The sequence below is a fragment of the Colossoma macropomum genome, unplaced genomic scaffold (assembly GCF_904425465.1).
Source record: "Colossoma macropomum unplaced genomic scaffold, Colossoma_macropomum, whole genome shotgun sequence".
NCBI classification, from domain to species: domain Eukaryota; kingdom Metazoa; phylum Chordata; class Actinopteri; order Characiformes; family Serrasalmidae; genus Colossoma; species Colossoma macropomum.
In genome coordinates, this window is record NW_023494798.1 from 15,386,859 (window position 1) to 15,410,842 (window position 23,984).

The 23,984-nt window shown below is 38.8% G+C and overlaps 1 protein-coding gene across 1 annotated transcript in view; it reads left to right on the forward strand.

The window, feature by feature from the left end:
- swap70b (switching B cell complex subunit SWAP70b) overlaps window positions 1-14,480 on the forward strand; it is a 35,317-nt gene extending 20,837 nt beyond the window's left edge. The window contains exons 7-12 of the mRNA XM_036585080.1: window positions 728-909; window positions 6,424-6,531; window positions 10,017-10,183; window positions 11,780-11,978; window positions 12,606-12,702; window positions 13,195-14,480. Of these exons, the coding sequence (XP_036440973.1) occupies window positions 728-909; window positions 6,424-6,531; window positions 10,017-10,183; window positions 11,780-11,978; window positions 12,606-12,702; window positions 13,195-13,313 (872 nt within the window). The 3' untranslated portion in view covers window positions 13,314-14,480. The remainder of the gene's footprint in view (window positions 1-727; window positions 910-6,423; window positions 6,532-10,016; window positions 10,184-11,779; window positions 11,979-12,605; window positions 12,703-13,194) is intronic.
- Window positions 14,481-23,984: the final 9,504 nt, after the last annotated feature.

A 23,984-nucleotide genomic window follows, 5' to 3' on the forward strand; every position in this document is an offset into this window, starting at 1 on the left:
ACAATCTATTGTATATGTATGTCTGTCTGTCTGCCCTGCGATGGACTGGCGACCTGTCCAGGGTGTATCCTGCCTTCCGCCCAATGACAGCTGGGATAGGCTCCAGCACCCCACCGCGACCCAGAAGGATAAGCGGTTTAGATGATGGATGGATGGATGGATATCAACAATCTGATTGGTCACTGCTGAGCTGATTTGCATAAAGTTAGTCTAGAATGTGAGAGATGAGAAGTGTAGGGTGTGCATCAGTGGTTTGCTGTGTTGGTTATATGTGTATACCATGCTCAAATTTTAATAACAAAAAAAACTGGCATCTTTTTGCATGACATCACAATGTCATGTATATTCTAAATAAAGTTTCAGCGCCCTCAACATAAAACACCTTCCTACTTATCTTGTTAGCAACCCAGCACATATAATACAGGTTAATCTACAAACTGCCACGATGGTGAAAAACTGTTAAAACATTTTATAGACAGTAACAAAATAGATTTTGTAATATTTTAATATTTCCTTTGTCACTTAACTGAAAAAAATGAGCAGATAGTATGAGGTCATATGTTGCTCTTGACCTGAAGTATGAATTTAAAAGTTAAAACTGATTGTGAAGTTGAATATCTGGCTTATTAGTATATGAAAAGAAATAAATAATCTCTCTCTCTCTCTCACTCTCTCTCTCACTCACTCACTCACTCACTCACTCACTCACTCTCTGTCTTTCTTTCAGCCATTCAGACGTGTATCTCTCTGCTGAAGGTGGGGAGGCCGGCTCCGCACCGCGAAGCTCGACAGAAGCGGCGTGACCTGCGGCAGAAACAGCAGGCTGAGCAGGAGCAGCTGGAGCTCAGGATGAGAGAGCTGCAGACAGCCAGTGAGAACAAGCAGAGAGAGCTGGAGGCCATGAGGAAGGTCTGTAATCAGTAGTGAATTTAGAAAATATTACTAGGGGAGGCAAAGTGGTGGCAGGGAGTTTTGGCAGGGTGATAGTGTGAATGCGCAGAGGTGGGGGATGGGGGTGGTGAGAGGTTGGACAGTTGTTCTGTCTGTCGCTGATAGTCTCCTCTTAAAGGAGCAAATGCTCACAGCGAGGTGGAAGGGGGTGGCATCTGGAGTGGCCATTCAGATTTCAGGGAAGGCACTGGCCACTCTGGCCATTCCTTTAAAACTACATGTCTCTAATTTCAGGAATTATTCAACGTTCTGTGGCCCTACACCAGGGGTCATCAGTTTTGTTCGTCCAGCACAGTTTGGTGATTTCCCTGCTCTAGCACTCCAACTAAACCTGGTAAGTAATTGTTGAGTTGAATCGGGTGCGTTTCGGCAGGGAAGTCACCAAACTGTTTTGGACACTGGCACAGTCACTCACAATCATCCAGATAAATGTGCCTGCCTTCTTGTGACCAATACTTTGAAGCTCCCAGTAACTACTATGTGGTTTCTTGGCCTTGTTATTTGTCCCTTCTGTCAATTCTTGTACATCAGCTCAAGAATTACTAAGCTTTTGTTATAGGTGAAAGTAAATGTTAAGTATCTTTATTTAAATGGTAATGAATGAATGAAAGCAGTTAGACCAAAGACTTCTTGCTTATATTGAGATACTCAAAGCTGACTGAATATTGGAGGATATGGGGGAAATCCACTGATTTTTCCAAATTTATGCATAATTAAATTGTTAAGATACAAAGTAATTCAGAGTTGGAACTGTTCAAAGCAGTAGTGATAGGAACCAGACGTTCATTTAATGCCTTTAAAAGCTACCTCAAAGTTATTACATTCATTGGTTATGAATATGTTGTCTGATGCCCAATACATTATTTTTCATTATTTCTGAGGTGAAAAAGCTTTAGGCTAAATCTTTAATGCATTCATGGTGGAGAGGTGCATGCTGGGTGTTGCAAGACAAAACAGTTCCCAAAGAAAACCATACTTCTTCAGATTTTCATTTTTATTTACTATTATGAACAACAAAACAACTCAGTCATGTGTAGGTTCCCTGGTGGTAAACAAACTGGTGGTAAACAGTAAACAAAAAGGCTGTGTTTACATTGTGGACATTTAGACCTCATCGTTAGAAAGAAATTTGTGTAGGTCAGCTTTCCCTACAATTTAACATTTAACATCGAACCACTCTAAATGACTTTGTTTACATCTGATTGAACTATGCAGAATTTTTTTTAAATCTTTGGAATTTCCCTATAATAGCAAAGGTACACAAGAATGTTGATGACCAGTACAAATACCAACCAGTAGACTCAATACAAATGGTCGAAACAAGTAACCAAAACAGGAAGAAAGACTGTGACCACATTTACCAATCACAAATGTATATTTCCACAGGAACTGTCAGTGGTTCTCTGTCACGGGCATTTGTTATTCGTAGATGCAAATTTCACTGAAACTTTCAGTTCTGCTCTCATCCTCTTCATTCATTAATCATGATCTCAGAAGAAACTCTTCAGTAGAAGTTTCGCTAATTAGCTATTCTTGAGAGTTTAAGCCAGATTAAGCCCACTGTTTTGGTTTCACCCCCCTCCAGAGAGAGGACGTGATTTAGTGTGTTTCTGTGTGTGTGATGGGGGGTGGGGTAACAGGAGGATGGGTGGGTTTCGCTTGGTCTCTTAACCCTACTTAACCTGTGTTTCCACTCAGCTCTCATTATCCTGATTAAATTTTCAGCTAATATATAGGAATATAATGAACGAATGGCTTAGGCAGAGAAATCCTGCCTGAGATTTCAGATTGAAAGTGGCTTTAAGAAAGCAAAACAAGCCAAATGATTACAATTGTGGATTATGGATTAAACATAGTTGAGTGCTGTTTGCGGTGGTATTGGATGCTGACTAATGTGTAGCCAAGAGTTAAGCTTTAGAAATTACATTTCTCAAAAGCAAAAACATAAGCATAATGTAATTTGATATAATTATTTCTCACTTGTAATTCATTGAAACAGAGTACAGATTCTAAACTTTCAGTTGATACTGCATTTGTGTTTGTAAGTAGAAGAGGAGGTATTTTATTTCAATTTGATAAAATGTTATTTGATAAAATGTCATGTGGACAGTGTCATTTTGTAGAAAGAAAAAACATAATTTAAAATTTAGCCATATTTAGCCATATTTTTTCTTTGTTTGACAAACTGAAAAAGAAGTGCATACCATATGAAAGTGCATTTTAATGTATATTTTTACAGTAACTTTTTTGATGTAAGAAAAACATTCTTAACGTTCAATGTAAGTTAATGTAACAAGAATTTATTCTATGTCTTCTTGTCTTTTTATTCTATGACCGTGTGTTTGTTGGCCCTGCAGTTTTGAAACAATAGCAAAATTGCCAACTTTGCAGGCAGCTGGCATTGAAATAATTATTTCAAATAATATTTGACTTAAAAAAGACCTAAAAAATTAAATAATTCTCAACTTACAAGGGTTAACATTGGCAAATCCCAGTAACATCCATAGTAAATTTCAAGTTTGTTGTTGTAGTTTTTGCACTGACTCAGCGAAATGAGCTCATGTCTGCTGACTGTAATAAACAAACTTTTCACTAATCTGAAACACGCTGACTTGTGTAGAGCAAGCAACACTTACATTATTAAATATTTCACAGTGTGGAGTGGAGTACCACTGTGCTACTGTGCAGACAGCATGAAATGGTAACAATCATTGGACTTACTATGACAAGTTCTCTTTGTGTGACCACAGTGTGCCTGAGCCGGAGTGTGAATGGAGAACAATCTGCCATTGATGAGTCACTGCCCACCCTACTTAGCCCTTACACAGAGCAGGACAATAAGAGCACCAGGAGATAGCTAGCTTCACTCGTTCCAGTCCTGTGGAGCTCATGCTGAGACACAATACCTGCCCTGTGTTGCAGATCTACCACCTGAGACATTTCACACTGCAAGGCTGCCAGTGGCACTCACACTTCCAATCACACCCTAACACGTGCGAGTGAATAAGAAGCAAGAAAGTGATTACATTCGCATTAAGACTGAAGCACTATTATCAAATAAGGGATAGTGAGTCAGTTCTACTTATAGCCATACATGCCCATGACACCATGTTTTACTGTTGTAGTGAAAGAGAGGGGACATTGGGATTATGGTGGCTTTATGTTTAGAAGTCTTACTTATTTACACTGCCTGGCAAAAGCTGAGGTCACCTTGCACTTTTATTAGTTGTTTCTTATTTTTTGCAGTTGTTGCAAGTAAAAATGGCACAATTTAATATGATCTCATTGTGAACAGCTAGGTGTCATCAAAGCTTGTTTGGTATATGTATTAGTTGTACCTCAGATATTAAAAAAAAAAATCATAATTTAATGGTTGAGATGTGAAGTGGTTTGTTTTAAAGAAATGTACAAACTCAATTTTACATAAGTGGTGATAAGAACCAGGGGCTGCAATGTCTACAATGCAAATATAGCCATTTTATTTACTATCCAAAACCACCAATGAACCTACATGTCTTCTGAGTTGTTGATGTAATGTTGATATGGTGAAATAGTAGTAAATCCAAAAAAAAAAAAGTTTTGTTTGGGGGTTACTGTGCCTCACATCACCCAGCATGGCATGGATTTTAATAAATATGTTTAACATAAAATATGTTTCCCAAAACTATTGTAAAACAATGTCTCCGGAATTAGGTAGTGTATTCAGAACTATTTCATGTAATAACTTTCTGTGAGGGAGCTTATAGAGGTGGATGTCTGGTTCCTATCACCACCACTGTGAACAATTCTGACTCTGAGTTTCTTGGGGCATTTCACACTCGTAGTGGCTTTGTTTATATATAAGAAAGAGTTGTGGTGGAGATGCTTGTGGATTTGTGAGGAAGGTCTCTGTGTTAATGAGTTTCTTTCAGGTTTATGTGTGTTTGGTTTACTGAGAAGTCCTGCAGCATTCATGTTTATTGCTGGCTAAGGTCTGTGTTGCATGCTGCTTTATTACTATGCTGCTTTTTCTCTGTTTGCTGCTAATGATCATCACCGCTGTGCTGTGTGCTCAGTAAAGGTCTCATGATCATCTCTGAGGAGCAACCTGGACTGTTGCCTTCTTTAATAGCCAATGCTCTTAAAGATGCAGTGTCGACTTTCTTCAGAATGCTTAAAGACAATAAGTGTAAACGCCACTGTGTGTTTATGCAGTAAAGCAAACATAGTAGTATTTTCAAAATACTGTGAAGTTGGCACAAGTTAGCTGTACACTGAAATACAGTGCATTGAAGATGAACAGATGCAATACAGCAGTGCAGAATGTGGCCTTTTGTTTGGTGTTTTTGTGTTTTTGTTTTTTTGTTTTTTTTTTGTATTTGTATTGTACTTATACCAAATAGTGTATTCAAAGTAGGGCCACCATAACTAATGGCATAGACAATAAGTAACGTTTTTGGTAATTAAGTTGTTTATTCATTAGTAAACAGTCATTTCATTGTGGGAGGGAGACCATTTTAAAAGATGACAGAGGGCTATAGCTGTGGAAAGTGGTGCATGGCATTTTTTAAAGTACAGAAGCACTTAACATTGAAGTCTTCTCAGAAAAACAGCTGAATGGCACAGTTTAAAACTGGCTTTACACAATGAAACTGTCATACAACTAGTTGCATGTTATGAGTTGCATGCAGTGTTATTTCCGCTCCATCTGACAGTTAAATTAAGCGATGTAAAAAAGTGGATTACTCCACTACTTAGGTATATTAGCAGTGCATATTTTTTGATTGTGTTTGACACTGTATTGTTCTCGCTATAAAGTCATCCATAAGGTAATCAATCGTTCTAATTTATGTCATGCAACATAATCACGTGATGTGTTACCAGTGTTTTAATTGGCCATTTCAAAAAACTTGTTTTATGAAATTGAGAAAGTTGGAGCTGTTGCAGCTGAATTTCAAGTGAATTACAGGACGCTTAACATTATGCAACTCAAGTTTAGTTTCATGTATGTTTCAAGCAACTAAAGTTGCATGTAAGTTTCACAGTGTAAAGCCAGTCTAAAAGGAGCTGAATGGCAGAGGAGTGTAGCAATGCTCGTAGAACAAACAGCATACTTTTGTACACCCTTTATTGCCTAAGCCATCAACAAGAATGGCAGTAGGGAAAGACCAGTTCTATCAGATATATCAATTTATGTGAAGCTTGCATCGAGATTTCTCAGTTGTGAGCCAAAACGCATGTGTGCTGTTTTGTGTCTAATGCCTAGAAAATATTGTCTAGCAATGGCAGACCAAGAGATGCAACCAAACAGAGAAGCCTCTTGCTAAAATGGAAAATCTCTCACATTAGTGGAAAACTAACCAGACTGTATATTTTTGTTCTTATGAATTTATAGCATAAACATTCCTTTTGTTTCAGGAGAGTTTTGTGTGAAATGATAATAAAAAAGCATGGCAGTCATTATCTCTCATTATCTCTTATGTCATTGGCCAGAAACTGGAGGAGGCAGCAGCTAATGCAGCCGAGGAGGAGCGCAGACGTCTGCAGACCCAGAACGAGCTGGAGGACCTTTACAGAGCTGAAATGGAGAAAGAGAAAATGGTATTCATTCCTTATTACACTCACATGCTGCTGAATGGAAGTGAGGTGTATTACAATACAGGAAGCCATGCAATACAGTGATTTTACCATTGTTTACCATTGGGTGTTGTTAGGCAGTACAATATGATAAAATCACCAAAGATCAATAAATAATTTCATTTATTAATAATAATCACAAACATTTCTTCTGCATTGTAGTTAACAGTTTTATGTTTTTACATATCGATCTTTGTTTTTGAATAACTTGGCACATTATTACAGAATTCAGTTGATTATTTTACAGCGACTTTGAGCGTGGCTTGGTGGCTGTTATGCCATTTTTCCACCGGGCACTGGGATACAGTTACAACAGTTACAAATTTTGTTGTCACTTCCACAGTCGAGTGACCCGCACCGCACATGAAATAGGTACCCGTGCTGAATTAGGTTACCCTTCTTGCTGGAGTACCAAGCATATGAAACTTTAACATATGGCTGGAGCTAGTAATGGTGCAAACCACTGATTGGTCAAACGAAATCATCACAGAAATCATCAAGGTGTCAGTGGTGTCAGATGACTGTTATTTAAAAAAACAAAAAACACTAGCTAGCCAGAATGTTTGTGACCCTGCACATCGAACCAAATGTAGAGTAAAAGGTAAATCAGAGCTTGAAGTTCCTCCACTGTTGATACTGTTGTTTGTGTTTACTGTTAAGGCTAAATTATGTATGTAATCATGTGACCACACAAGCTAAAGAGAGCTCCATGTACGTCCACTGTTCTGTTATGTGATGGAAAGCAGACAGAGGTACTCGGGATGCGTACAGACAGTTCTTGGTAAGGATTTGTAACTGTACCGTGTTGTACTGTACTGTCCGGTGGAAGGACGCCGCAAGATTTCAATACCGGAACTGATCAAGCATTCACTTTATCTCTTCTTCTGTCTTTTTGATGCTGTTTTCTAGTTTTGCTTTATAGTACTTTGAGGGTGGAAATTCCCCATTAAAAATGTCCCTTCTGAGTCTAGCACAAGCCTTAGTCTGTGGTTAGTAAATCAGCTCTGACATCACATCCTCATTGGGGGACACGCACCAATGAGATGTTTGGTGACTTAAGCCCATTTCATCCGTATTTGTAGCGTTTTAGGAAGTTCGTTTTAGTGTAACTTCTGTTTTCTGCTGTTATTCTCTGAATGTGGAAGCACCCACTCAAACGTAGATATGGTTATACACTAAAATACACGCACACACAAACACATGCATAGTGCAGTTCATAGGTAATTGGACAGTGAAACAGTTTCAGTTGGTTGGCTCTGCGCCCAAGCTCATTTGATTTGAAAGAAAAATCTAAGAGGCCACAAGCCAAGGCCACAATCTCAACTACACGTAATGCAAATCTGCAGAGCCAGTGCAAGAGCACTGAGGACAGAACGGGACGCAAACTATACTCAACCCGAACTAGAACTAGAGCAAAATAAAAACAACAACAACAATAATACATGAAAAGCACTTTTAAAGCACTTTTCAAGAATCCAAACTTCAAAATAAAAAAGGACAACAGAGTAATACAGAGGTAGACAACACTAGAGAGGACATAGGAAAAACCTAATGAAGGAGTACTTTAGGTTTGAGGAAGGTTGTAGGAGAGAAATTAGGTTGATTGCCAAGGCTGTGGAAGTTGAATAAAGGAATGGTCAGTAGCCCAACTGAAGAAGACCAGAGAGTATGAGTGGGTTTTAGGGAAGAGGTAGATCAGACAGATAAGAAGGAGCAAGATTGTTGAGAGCTTTATATATAAGCAGGAGAATTTTGAAATGTGTATATAGAACTTTGTGGAAAGCTATTGGAGATTTTGGAGAATGGATGCAATGTGATGATGTGACCGAGTATGAATATGAAGATGAACAGCAGAGTTCTGGACCATCTGGAGCTTGTGAAGAGAAGAAGCAATGCCAGCAATAAAAGTAGCAGTAGTCCATGTGGCTAGAGATGAAAGCATTAATAAGAGTTTAAGTTTTAAGAACAGACCTGACATAGGCAGAGGGGAAGGGGACATGGTTACATTGTCAATGAGGAAAGTAGGAGAACTATTTTTGAGGGTTGATTTAGAGCCAATAAGGATGACTTCCGTCTTGTTGCTACTTAGACTGAGCAAGTTATGTTTTTTTGATTTCTGATATGCATGTTTCCAAATGACTAAGGGGTGGATTTTTGATGGATTTAGTCCTAAGATAAATATGGATGTCATCCGTGTAACAGTGGAAAATTCAATGTGAAGCGATGTATGATATGTCTGAGAGGGAGTATGTAAATAATGAACAAGAGAGGTCCAAGCACCAAAGGTTGGGGAACCCCTTGAGTTCTTTCTACTAGTTAAGCAAGAGGTAAACTAGCCCAGGGCAGAGCAGAACCATCAATGGCCAGTTCATGTAGCCTTGACAGGAGGATTGAATGACATACCGTGTTAAAAGCTGCACTTAAATTAAATAGTACAAGGATGCTAAGTGCACCAGCATCTGCAGACACAAGAAAATCATTAATGCAGTTTCAGTGCTGTGGAATGGATGGAATCCTGACTGGCAAAGTTCGAAGAGATCACTGGTTTCTAAGTAAACTTGGGGTTAATTGGCAATAGCTCATTCAAGAATTTATGACAAGACTGGAAGATTAGAGATGAGACAGTAGTTATTAAAATTTAATGGGTCTAGGCCCAGAAAAACCTAGATGGGTCTAGGTTTTCAAGTATAAGAATATCTGTGGCAATCTTCTAGACAGAGGGAACGTAGTTGAGAAAGAGTGATTGATTAACAAGAGCTGTGAGATGAAGGACCTGGGTAGGTAGCCAAGCTTCAGTTAAGGTTGTAGGAAGGGGATCAAGGGAGCAGCTGGTGGGTTTACAAGTAGTAATGATATCAGCAATGAAAGAAAAATCAGCATCATGAAAAGCAGAAAGAGAGGAGGAGAATAAGTTGCAGTCTACAGGACGGGTGGTCGAAGTGTGAAAAGAGGAGATATTTTTAGAGGCCACTAAAGAGTTGTTGATTTTAACTTTAAGTTCAGACGAGTACTTTCAAGGGGTTTAAATAGATTGGTGACTGAGGTAATTGGCACTGTTGATGACTGGAAAGATTGGTCAGTTTAGCGGTGCATAAAGCATCATACTGACAGCCAAGCAAAGCAGATTCAGAGTGCCACATCTAGCATCAACTCTTAGATATTTTCCTAGATCTCTAATGATGCAGTGACATACAACCAGCCAAGTATTTTTTTTTAATTACAACCTGGAAGTAGTTGTGGATTAAATAAGAAATGAGCATGGTGTGTTAGAAGTGGGTATTTACTGACCATAACAGATTACAGGCTAATCAAGAAACACTGGCATTTCAGGTATTAGGTATTGATTTTCTTCATTACTCTGTAGTATCGAAGTAACTTGGTTGATACCATAAAAGCACTGAATGTTGATACCTAGTTGTAATATTTATGTGTGCGTGTGTTTATCTCAGGTGCGGCTGCAGATGGAGGAGCAGGTGGCGCAGAAGTCCAGTGAGCTAGAGCAGTATCTGCAGCGTGTACGGGAGTTGGAGGATATGTACAATCGCCTGGAGGAGGCACTAGAGGATGAGAGACAGGCCAGACAGGATGAAGAAACCGTGCGAAAACTGCAGGCCAGGTACTCGCTCACACACACACACTCACACATGCACTGCATGCATACATGGACACACCAGTCAGTCAGTCTGTCTGTCAGTCAGTCGGTAAAAAAGTGAAGTAATTTTTATTTTCATAGCACTTCTAAAACAACCATCAGTGCTATACAGCCTTGAGACCCTGAATAGAGTTCTGGAACACTTTTGTGGATTCCTGACAGTTTTTAGAGACTTTTGATTACTATTTAAGCACAATGTTTCATCAGAAAACCAAGGAAAAATGACACTAACAGCATTGACTTCATTTCAAATGTAAGTCCCACCTCTTTAATATGAAATCAAAACATAAAGATAGAAATCAACACAGGCGTGTCAGGGGAAAATGGGCTTTCAAATTATACCCGGCATTGTAATTATAGTGTTGAAAATACAAAAAATAAGAATCCATAGAAATATAGGTATAAATCAGCACCTCCCCTACTGAGACAGTCAATAAGCGCAGTGGTGATTAATATATAAAATCTGATCTTCTGTTCTTCACAGAGGAGTAAACGACAGGGCAAAACACATCATGCAAAGACTAAATTAACTATTCACAGTTGTCTTTCAAGGGGCACAGAGATATATTAAACTATATTAAATTGAAAAAAAGAATAATAGGAGTAAAATGTCTCCTATAAAGCAACCACAAATAAAATAAAAGTAATTTTACTAGCAGATATTCTAACATGCAGGTATTTCCTTATGCTTCTGAGTAAAAACAAACTTTCAGTTTTGACTTAAACAGGAAGGGAGAACGTATATGCCCTATGTCGATAGGTAGGTTGTTTTAAAGTCTTGTATAGACTAAGGCACACAGTAAGACATGGCAGACATGGAAAAAAGTTCTGTCAGTGGAACAGAGAGCACTAAGACCACACAGTCACTTGTGATGGAGGGAGAAGTGACAGAGACAGGGGAATGTCAAAGGATTTGAGGTGCTATGGTGGCTGGCTGTAGCGTATGGTTCCTGTTCCCTGTCTGACCCCACACAGGCCTGCTTTCTTCCTGCCTTTGTGCTGACCTGTTACCAGCTCAGCACTTTAAAACACTCAGTGTGCACTCTTTCTTTGTAGGTCTTGGTCTGCGATTATTAGTATATGTACACTAGTGATTTTTAAATCTCAAAAATATTTTACAATTATGTCAGTTTTCTAAACCACACAACATTGATACTGATATCTGGGTTACACAAAGAAGTTTTCTCCAAAAAAGTAGGCTTCATTGGTGTACAGTGATGTACACTAACTCTAACATATGGGAAAAGCCTTCACACTCTTCACTGGTAGCAGCTGTTTACCATGTTTTTAATTCTTTACCAACTCCTCATTTATAATGCACCTGACTCAGTTCATTAAGCCTACAGGATCATCTATTTTGTGGGAACCAGCTGGATATGACTAAAGCTGCACTAAATCTCTGCAGAAGATTGACCAGGAGTAAAACAAATACACATACAACAATACAAATACACATGTACAGTGTTTCCTCATTTCCTTCAAATAAGTCAAACCAGTTTTTCTGTGTTAATAAACGTACCGTCTTTATCCTGTTGCTGAAGTATCTGTTGTTTGGTGCAGACTGCTGGAGGAGGAGGCAGCAAAGCGTTCTGAGCTGGAGCAGATCCACTTGCGGCAGCAGCAGGCCATATCGCAGACGCAGGCCGAGAAGGAGGAGCTGGAGCGAGAGCGGCTGGCTAAGGAGGATGCCCTGCATGCTGCCATGCAGCAGCTGCAACGGCTGGAGACCGAGAGACAGGAGGCGCTGGAGCAGTATGAGGTACTGCACACACATATATACATGGATATGAGCATATGCTATGCATTATTACAACTGTGTATCCTTCTGCTCTTCTCTGGTGTTGTCATGCTATGGATCAGTGGTTCCCAGTTCTGGTCCTGGAGTACCCTCTGTCCTGCACGTTTTAGTGTTTTCCTGCTCTAACATACTCACTTCAACTCTGGACACGTTGGTTCAGGTGTGCTGGAGCAGGAAAAACATCTTGAATGTCTAGGGATGTTCCATAGCAGTGGTTTATTACGTCACATGTTTTGGTTAAACATCTTGTTTAAAGTTTTATCATTGATGTTTTAAGTTCCAACCTTTGGTTAATAAATAACTTGTTCCAACTAATGGAGGGGATGTCAGGGTCCAAACATACACAGGGTTCTTATTGGCCAGTTCCCGAGGCCTAGAACAAACCTTAACCTAAACTAAATTGGATTTTAAATGATCAAACACCAGTTTAGTCCAAGACAAGTTTTAATCCAAGTCCAAAAAAAATTATCTTAATTTTTGGTTAAGAATGCCCTCTAGTGGCCCAATATAGCAACACAGTTAGAGAAGTTGTTAGAGAAATGTCTGTCCACATCAACATTGATTCTGTGCATATACCTTCCTGGACAGGAAGTCATGAAGAAACTAGAGGATGCTGCCAATAACACAAAGAGCTGGAAGGACAAGGTGGCACATCATGAGGGACTCATACGTCTTATACAGCCTGGTAATGACCACACACCTCTCTTACACTGAGTGTGCTTTAATATGCAGCACACTTTCTTTGTTGTGACTTTCTTCTCTACAGTTTACACTACCATTCAAAAGTTTGGAATACGTTGTCATATTAATAATTGCTGTTATTTTATTCCATAATAGCTTGTTCAGTCTAGACTGAAATACTATAAGCTAGACACCAAAGGTATTCCTATATGAGGCATTCTCCATGTCACTTATATTATAACTTAAGTTGCAATATAATGCAGTTGTCTGATTTATTTTAGAATCATCTACAGCTATGTTGATGAATATATCAGTGCTATATTATGATTACCACTTTTATTAGAGAAATACAAAAAGTTTTCCATTATAAGTCAGCTGTTGCTTTTCTCAAAAACTCATTCTCCCCAAAGTTGTTTCAAATGGATACAGAGCCTCTGTTTACTTCTACCACCTCTGGTTGCTGAAATATTCATGGTGTTTTTCATGTGTTATTCAGGCTCAAAAGGCCCACAGAAAATCACTAACTGGGGCCCTGCAGCTTTCACCGAGACAGAGCTGAGCCTGAGAGAGAAAGACTGGCAGGAGAGGAAAAACAGGCCCACCCAGACCCAGTGAGGCTCTATTAGTGTTCTTCCAGTGCTAATGCAGTGCTGATCCAAGTTGTCTATACATATAACCACTACTGAAGTGGATACACTGCCTTTGTGGGCTCCGTGTCTGATTCCACTCAAAAGGACCTGTGAGACAGCCTTTGTGACTGCATAGTAGAGTCTAACTTCAAACTATCTGTTCTCATTCCAGTCATACTGTAACATTCCAGGGCATTATGTCACTTTTGTGGCTGCTTTGAAGGGATTTTATACATTTGAATTTTTTTTAAGTACTACACTCTATATGAATGTTGGTTTAGATGTATTTTCTGCCAAAGTGATGACAGATTTTCCACAGAAATCACAAACTGAAAAAAATATTGTCAGCGGTGTTCAATTTAAACGTAAAAAACTTAATTGACCAAGTAACGTCAAATTAAACATCTCAAAGAAAGTATCTAACCTATAACCTATGTGGACTTTTAATTTAAAATTACTCATATAACAGTAGAATCAGGGCTCCAGAAACAGTAAAATACATTTTAAATACTGTAAAGTATTACTTAAAGTATAAAGGAGTAAATTAAATACTTTTGAACATACTATGTAGAAATATGTTTTTGTACTTTGTATAGAATAACATTTTAACTGGATGTACACAAAACAAAACAGTGTAAAGGCAAGTCTTGTTCTTGGAGACACAACTGCAGTATTAATCTGTTACAACACCAGAGTGGTCTCAGTAACCAAATTGTCTTGTTACAAGATATTGACATTTTCAAGATGTTTCAACCATGAGCAGGACAGTGTGTGCATCAGTCTAACAGTATAATGTCTAGGCTTGAGATCATATATGTTTATGAACATTGAATAAAAGTACAGGTCAACTTAATGTATGCTTATTTATGGTTAGGTGCCATAAAGAAACAGCTTAAACTTCTGACTTATTCTTTTTTTGTTTTGTTTTGGGTTTTTTTTTTTTGTTTTTTGTTTTTTTTTGGAAGAAACACGTGATATCTAGCAAGGGCGGACTTAATGTCATTAAGGAGCAAAACAAAATATTAATGTTTATTAATAAAATATGTGTTGTCTGATTTTTCATTGGTGTGCAGTGAAGTACTAATTACATTATTGCTACAGTCATGTAGTCCAGTCTTTTAGTTCTGTTAATAAACATATGTTTTTATATATATATATATTTTTACTTGTCTTATTACAAAGTTAGTGTTGCTTCCAAACATTTGGATTGCTCACTGTAGCCATGGTGGAACATTGGGTGGGTCCTGTGGCAGTGACATTTTCTAGGACAGTCTTGAAAGGTTTGTGTCACATTCTGCACAAAACTGTGCCAACATTTTAAAAATCATTGTGAAAAATGTAAAATTATCATTTTTGTGTTCATTTTTTGGTTTAAAACATTATTTTATTAAACATTTATTAAAATTGAACTTGTAGTCCTTATAATACCTCACCCTAGTGATCATACTTGCTTACGCAGTGTAAAAAGAATGTCAATGAGAAAACATAATTGGTTAAAAAAGAGGTAATTCACAACAGAAAGTGTCAGTGGAGGGGAAAATGAAAGTTTTTCTCTCGAAAACAAAAAAGACAACTAAAAAAAACTGCTAAACAGAAAATAGAGGGAAGCTATAGTAAAAGTAAAGAATTGCAAGTTTTTTAAAAAGTAGTCTTAATACTCAGAAGGTAGTAAAATTCTACAGTAAGTATCTTCATGGACACTTTGTGGTTCTGCAACTAAATAATTCACATATCACACTTGTGGCAGGTCAAGTAGCAGGTTTAGTGGTGGGTGGGTCACTGTAAGTCTATTTTGTATGTTTTTTTAAAACATTCATAGATGTTTTATAAATATTTTAAAGACCCAACATAGTTGCTTTATGATGTCTGCCCAAATTAAAGATTTCATCAAATTAATTGGCAAGTCTTGTGACAGGTCCCATGGCAGGTTGAGTTGCTGTTTAAGTGTCAGGGTGAGTCACAGGTTAAAGTAGCAGGCAAGTGGCAAGTTGAATCACAGGTTAAATGACAGGTCCTATTGCAAGTTGAGTGGCAGGGTGAGTCGCAGGTCAAGTGGCTAAGTGGCAGGGTGAATCGCAGGCTGAGTGGCTGGTAAGTGGCAGCGCCTGTGGCTGAGTGGCAGGCTTAGTGGCAGGTCCTCTAGCAGCCTGAGTGGCTGGTAAGTGGCAGACCTGAGGCAGGATGAGTGGCAGGGCATGTGGCAGGATGAGTGGCAGGCTGAGTGGCAGGTAAGTGACAAGGTGAGTCGCACACTGCTCCATCAACGTTTGCCAAACTGTAGGAGCCTGAGTTTCTTGGTCCTTGATAGCAGAGGCCTCTGTCTGGGAAGCTCTCAAACAACTTGTGGTTATGTAGATGGTATTTGACTGTGGTTTAGGAGATGTTCTGACCCCAAGACCTAATTAATGTTTGCAAGTTGAATCACAGATTAAATGACAGGTCCTAGGGCAAGTTGAGTGGCAGGGTGAATCACAGGCCAAGTGGCTAAGTGACAGGCTGAGTGGCTGGTAAGTGGCAGGGCCTGTGGCTGATTGTCAGGCTCAGTGGTTAGTAAGTGGCAGACTTAGTGGCAGTTCCTCTAGCAGGCTGAGTGGCCGGTAAGATGTAGGGCCTGTGGCAGGATGAGTGGCAGGATCTGTGGTAGGCTGAGTGGCAGGTAAGTGGCAGGTCCTGTAGCAGGCTGAGGGGCTAAGTGGCAGGTCCTGTGGCAGGTAAATGACAGGGTGAGTCGCACACTGATCCAACAACATTTGCCAAACTGTAGGAGCCTGAGTTTCTTGGTCCTTGACAGCAGAGGCCTCTGTCTGGCAAGCTTTCAAACAACTTGTGGTTATGTAGATGGTGTTTGACTGTGGTTTAGGAGATGTTCTGACCCCAAGACCTAATTAATGTCTGCAATTCCCCATCTGGGATCCTTGGAGATTCTTTGTCCACTCGAACCATCCTCCTCACTGTTCATGGGGTCAGTATAGACATGTGTCATCTTATCAATCTCATCCATATTAATACACTGTATATTGTAACATATCCAAATAATTTGGTTTGCCTGTAATATTTTTGTTTCAAAGTACTAGAGGGTACATTACTCTAGAGATATTAGAGTAATGGCCATTCTGCATATCTTAAACTGCACTGTAAAGAATATCACTCAACACTCAACATTCAGGCTAAGAAATTTTCAGTTTCCGATAGATAGTTCCAGGCCCCCAGTCTCACTGGCTGAACTGCATTCAAATTCAGCCATTGTAAAATACTCGTTACACACCTATGACCACCTCACAACAACTGAATTCTGTATTAATGCACCAAGTCATTAGAAACTATTGGGCTAGGAATAGACCATTGTGCTGCTTGCATGGACCACTGAGGTTAGAGACAGACGAAGAACTGGGGAGGGCAGTATGGCAAAAATATCATATCACAATATTTAAAAACATATACGTACACAATATGTATCGCAATATTTTGACACATAGACACAATGCACTTGTGCCACAGCTGTCAAAAAATTTCAGAGAAGCATACTGTTTATCATGATGACAGAATTTATCACAATAACAATAAAATATCATCATATTCCCCACCTCTAGCAAGAACCCAGTTTTATTTAAACTGAAGGGCTGACAACTTTTGTCTTAACTTCAAAATGAATTTGTTGAAAATGTTGTTGCGGACATTGTGCATTGGTTGCATCTGAATAACCAGCCTTATTTATGATATTACTGATGATTTAATAAACTAATTTGCAAAGAATAATGAAAGAAAGAAAAAAAAGAAAAATAAGTAAATTGCACTGTGAGTGGAAAATGAGTGATGTCAAGTGTCTAATTCTCTGCCTAACTGCCTGGAAAACACTGAGCAAAAAGCAAGTTGGCTGCCATCAGCGGGTCAACAGTGGCCTGCGATCCTCTTGCTATCTGGGATGCGTGCCATCGTTAGCTTGATGCTAACACAACATAAGAACACAACGCTGTCAAAATCACAGTAATGCGTGGCACTCGTAGCTTATTGCTTTGGTAGCTACAGGTCATAAACACCACCTCAGGCTGGATTTTTTTTAAATTCAACCATTGTTTACTCTCTTAGCTTTAATTAAACTCTATGGTGCCAGTGTGGTAGGACTCCAGGGGCTTGATCTGCTCTCAAGTACATGACTACATGTACTGCCACTAGGTGTCTCCACTAGTCAGAGAACAGACAGCTGTGCTTGTATCTTTTCAGTATGTGATTAATATGAATATGATGTTAACGTTTGTACACTGAAAGCCCTGACGTTATTTGTACTTAAATAATCAAGTTATAATTACTTACTTTCTTGCAGTTATTTGTTATCACTTAATCCAGCCAAGTTGTTTGTGCTGTCTGGTTGAAAATTATTTTGGTGATTAGAACAAACTCAAAAAAACAAGCAGTAAGAGAGTAAAGAGCAGAGGTACCCATAATTCCAAACAAGTTTGTTGATTTGTGTTTATTAGATCTTATCTTTTCTACAGATGTTGTTTTCAAACAAACAACACGTTATATATAGCTTAAATGCAAGTTTGGATGCACTTTTCATATTTAAGGTGTCCCAACCGTGAATGTGTTTCGTGTCTCTGCTTAGTTGTCACAAAACCATTTAAATTACTGCCAACTCAGTAGTTTTTCTCAAAACTGTTGTTAGAGTATGTAACTATGAAGAGTCTTTAAAAAAGAGTTTTCTTTTACGTTTCAGCTTGTGATCATTACAATTATGTCAAGGTCAGGATAATTCAAACATTAAATAATGATGTAGTTACTTGAACTTAAAAGTTTCTGCAAGAGTATAGTTTGTATGATGTTTATTTATATTTTGTTAAACTCAAAAGTTTGAATGTATTTAACTCCATGTATAATTTCAGACAACTTAAAAAACTGAGTTAAAGTGAATTTGAGGCAACAAGTTACCTCTAATATCTTGAGTAAACTTGATTCATCAGGGTTCACAGTGTAGAATTCATCATTAAGGCTTTAGTTCTGCTACTTTATATTTCAGAATTAAAACTGAACTAATGTTATACAGGATTTAGAAAAAATAAATAAATATTCAACTTTTAGCCCCCTGGAGAAAAGATTTTGTAATTTACTTATGTTTGCAGAAGTGAATAGTTTCATGTGTAGCCAAGCATTAAAGCATTAGTCAGTGACATATCTGACAAACTGTACGAGGCACGTGCATTTATGAACAGCTGTTGTTCTTGGAATTCTTTTGGAAATCCTGGAATTTTTTTCCCTCCATAATTTTGAATAGCTCACTTGAGAATAGCTCTGAATCCATGATTTACAGCTTCTATTGCTGACTCCATTACAATGTAAAAAAATAGAGGGATGATAACGTAGAGTTAGTGTGTAAGCATGAATAAATGTGTTACTGATCAGGCCAGACTGTTAACGGTTGGCCATCTCACACCACACTATTGTACTCCAAGGACACGATGACTGGGTTCCTCTTACACTCATAGTTTCCGTAAACTCTTCCTGTCTATCGGAGACTAAAAATGCTCATAATCTAAATATAATCAACACACAAATTTAGACTTGGGACCTTGGGGAGCAAATACAGAATGTGAGGTTAATTTCTCAGTCATCAGATAACATGAGGAAATTTAATTTGATGTTTAGACTGATCGAATAGCTGCAGTTTAGCTCATACGCAGCATGGAATGACAAAAATGAGACTGTGAGTGTAAACTGGTTCGCAGTAATTGACTTTGGCCTGTGCATAAATGCCATTACCTAAGTTGCCCTAAGGTGATGTAATATTTAGACACAAATCTGAGTTGTGTAGAGGCACAAATGTAAGAACGCATGTGGTTTTATTAATAAAGCATAGGGATCAAATCATTTTCCATTTCCTCATCACAAACACATTTCCAAACACAAGCCAAACAGGCTTTATTTTTTATCTGCATCAGTTATTGAACACATCTCTATTTGGCTGTGCTGTAATGTGGCCAGCGTACCTATGTTCTGGTTAAAGGTAACTCAAAGGCCTGACCTCTTGTTGCCCCATGAGTGTGAATGTACAGTACAGTAGGTCAAGCGGTACAGTGGTACGGTACAGTAGTTCAAGCTCTTATCTGCAGAGACTGAGGGTGCACTACAGGGCAGAGAAGGGAAATGACCTTTTACTAGAGCTGTCCTTGACTAAGAGGTCTGCATTTTGAATGGAAGTTTTCATATTCCTTATATAATTGAACACATTTTTTTTATAACACTTTTTAAGCGCACTACTCTTTTAACATAAATCCTTGTTATGGTGTAGGTATACAGTCATATGCAAAGGTTTGAACATCACTGGTCAAATTGTATGTTTTGTTGATTATCTAAGTGAAAATAAGTTAACATATCATCCACAGAGAACACACATAAATAGCATTTTCTGGTAATTTTAGTGCACAATTTCTATTCATTTGCTGAGTATATTTACCATATAACCAAATAAACCATTTTTTTTGACCAGGCTGCTTTTCATGTTGTATTTTCTAATATGTTAAATACAGCAAATGAACAGTGATTGTAATTGTTAAAATGTGCATAAGTGTTTAAAAAAAAAGGGAGCAACCCTTTGGATACACCTGTACACCACATTTGAGGTTGTACCAAAGCTTGTTTAGTGGGAGCCACGTCCTATTACTTTTATTAGGGAGCTTTAATACGACTGGAAATGGAGCTAAATAGCTAAAAATGTTAATTAAATAAGCTTCTAGTCACCATCACTGGGGTGGCACCCTCAAGGGTACATCTCAGTACCTTTAGTCAGGGAACATAATTGTTCCATAATCCACTGAAATTATATTTTCTAATTTGTATTGACTCCACACACCCCGTCTCTTCACGGCTTTTTATTTCATTGTTCTGTTTTAAAACATAAGGTCATGAAAGGGTACAAATATCTACTTTTCACCTGAGTAAAAACTTATTTAAGGTACACAACTGGACGTTAAAAACACTGTTGTACTTTTGAAGGTACATTGACATTGTTTGTACCTTGATAAATGAAAAATCTACCTGCACAGAACCTTTATTTCTAACTGTGCAGAAGAATGTGTTACATAACGCTGCAACTGACTAGGAATTCGCTGGTTGTACTATAAGTAAAGGGCAGTTTGCATAGTTTACATTCCACTTTCTTGGAATCATGACTTTTATTTTGGGCTGCATCTGCCTTGCTCTTCAGTACCCAGTGCTAATGAAATTGATACACATGATTATGTTCAGCAAAACAGGATGATACTTAAACATTTCTAGAATCTCACTAGATACATGGTCCAAAGTTATATTTGCAGAAAAATGTACTTTTAATTGTAATTCGCTTGTAAAAATAGGCAAACAAGTAAATGCCTAAGTTAATGCAATTAGTGGAGGGGACAAAGGACATCCCTACGTAGTATCTTACATGGGCTACTATGGATATTGGAAACACAATGTGAAATCTCTTCATGTCAGCCTATACCCTGGATTGCCAGGTGTTTATTGTGGTCAAAACAAGTATTACTACAAATAGTTACAGCTGGACGTAATGTACGTAGCGTACTTAGAGCTGAATGTGAACAAACAGTATTAGGTCTGCATAGTTTCACTCTGCTCTGTGGAACCCTAGCAGATTGCATGTGTAAGGTTGACATGCAATCGTGCAATTAGGCCAATCATAAAAGCAACATCTATTTCATGCAACTATGTCCCTCTGGCTGACTGCGCAGCAAAGGCAACAGACGTCAATGGTGATGTAAATGAAAGATTCTGTGCATTCCTAAGAAGTACTCCTCTGATGTATGTCCAAAGAAAATGGTGCACTGTGCAATAGGAGCCTGCTCATTACCAAACAGCAGTGCTAAAGAGCACACACACCGTTCCTGCGCAGGCGCACATAAATGAACGCATCAATCTCCCCCTTTTTTTATTTCATCTACGAGTTCATGTGAACTTGTCTCTAATCTAGAACACGTTGAGCTTGGACAATCTGCAGAAAATTCCCTCTCAGTGACCCTCGAAAGCGATTATTCGCACGACAACAAATAACGCGTGCGAAAATGTGCGTGCCACGTGCACGCGCAAGCACCACTTCAAACTTTACGCAACGAGCTGCAAGCGCACGCGCTCTTGCTCCCCGGCCCGCGCCTGCATCCCATCATGCCTCCCTGGGCCCCACCGGCTCCGCTGGGGGCCTCACACACATTCCGCAGGCCTGATGCTGATCTGGAAGCCATCGGCCAGTTCCGCCGTGCGTACTGTAAAAAAAGCCGGCGCGTACACGCAGCTGTGCTGACTGAGAGAGAGAGAGAGTGAGAAGTGGAGAGGGGTGCTGGAGCCTCTCAGGAGCAATGTGCTCCACTTCAGTGCCTCTGGAATGTGGCGTCTGTGTTGAAGGAGACCAGTGCTGTGTCCCAAATCACATACTTCCACTCTAAACAGTATGCCAGAGTAGTAGCCTTCAGAAAGTTAAGTACTCACAATAATAGTACTGTGGTAAGCTTCAAGGTCAAGGAGGACATCAGCCTAGAAGGTGCAGACATAGGCCTACAGGAAGGACCCTGCTGTACAGTACAACATTGTTCTTCTATTTACTTAGTACAGTGTTTGAGTGTGGGACTTTTTAGGCAGAATACAGCATCACAGCCAGATGCCTTAATGACCATTTAAAACAAGATCTTTTGATGATGAACACCCTGTGAGTATCTTGTATTTCATCCTTTCTTTTAGACACAATAATCTTTCGTGAGCACTAGTTTAGTAAAATGTAATTCTGGACACAGCTATAGCTTTCAGAAAACAGTATACAAATAGTTCCTGGAAGCAACACTGAAGTGTGCAAACATTAGATGTTTTTCAGTCCCATAATTCCAGAGGCAAGGTAGTGGATGCAGGTAATCATGAAACCAATCTATTTCCTGCAGCTGTGTATTTCTATAGGTAAAATGTTTTTGTAGGTGAGAGACAATTTGGATGATGAACATTCATGGGATGTTCATCATCGAAATTGACTGTGGCATAGTCTTTCTGGCAAGATCCTCACTGGAATAAGCTCACTTGAATGCCATACTCCAGTAAACCAGGCTAACAGTGAGTTCTACCATTATGAATAAATGTGTAGAGTGTAGTAGCTGGAATGGATTAATTGCTGCAAGTTGCAAAAATGTTTTTAAATGTTTAGAGAATCTCCACATAATGTAAAGGTTCTATACCAATTAATTCTTTTATAGAACTGTATATCCAAGCCAAGAACCATTTAAAAAACTTTAAATTAAAATGCAAGTTATGGCCAAAAACTTTATCTTATGTTTTCTTTTGATAATTACCAACAAATAACAATTAACCAACAAGTGCATTTCCTAATACTTAACTTTAAACCTTAGTGGTATTTTGAACTTGAACAAAAGATGTATTCTATAGTAATTCACAAAATTATTTATCAAGGCAGAACATAAAATAAGTAAAGATAAGTATATATAAATTATAAATATGAATTATGAACATTAAAAAATAAATAGAAATCTACATATTGAGCACAGTGTACTTTTTCTGTGACTAAACATCCAACATGTAAACATTATTTGATACTTTTCATTATCATACCTAAACTTATGCATGCTTGGCCAGTTATAGTTGTGCTGCTGAAGCAAATAGGGGCTGAATGGCTCTCTACTATTTAGGTGTAGAAGGCACTGTCTCATGACCTTCATAGTGCACTATATAGGAAGTAGGGAGCCATTTGGGACTTAGCCAGCGTCTCCTTTTTCATGAACATCTGGAGGGAGAAAAAGTGGGATGCTAAAGACAGGTCACACGTCATTTCAATGTCAATATATGATCTCTGGATTTAACAAGCTGTGAATTAATCATCATTGCGCAGTTATCACACATTGCTAAATACCCTGACTGCAAGTTAAAGCTGTTTTCACATGTTACATTTCTCCCTGTCACCATCCTTCTGGAGCACTGGGTTAAGGCAAAGATCAAACCCTTAAAAATCTGAGTGCGCAACGCGAGCCTCAAGCGCTTTCAAAGGAAAACCTGTGGGGTATCAAACCCGCCCCTTTTCAATTGTTTTCTTTGGTTATAAATATTCTCTAGGACCACTATGACCTTTCTAACGGAGTTTATGTAAAAGTGCTGGTAAGACAGACAATAGAGAAGCAGGGAAATGGTTTCACAATGACAGATCTAGCCCAATTCATCTATCTGTCTGTCCGGAGGGAGTGTATGCATGAGCGGGACTGTGCGGACAGAACAGGAATGGTGTGTGTATCAAAAAGAGGGAAGAGTTTTATTAGCTGCAGTCCTTCCTCATCCCTGTTCCTCCTGCTCTAACACTGAGGAATGTGCGGAAATGAGCAAATATAAAACACCAGTGCCTCAGCAAAAAAATGTCAACCAACCCCCCATGGATCTAGCATCTCCCTCGCCAACTCAACACAATCTGGGTCTCCTTAGAATTCCTCTGGCTGAGACGTCTCGCCTGGCTTAGAGTGCTGGAGTTCAACCAGAGCATTGTTTACCAGCATCCTTTATGAAAAGCCTGAAAATAGCATTAGAGAAACAGAGAGAGAGAGAAAGAGAGAGAGAGAGAGAAAGAGAGACAGAAGTTTATTGAGGCAGTCTGTTGAAAAGACATTAGTTTATTGAGGTGAAAGGGCAT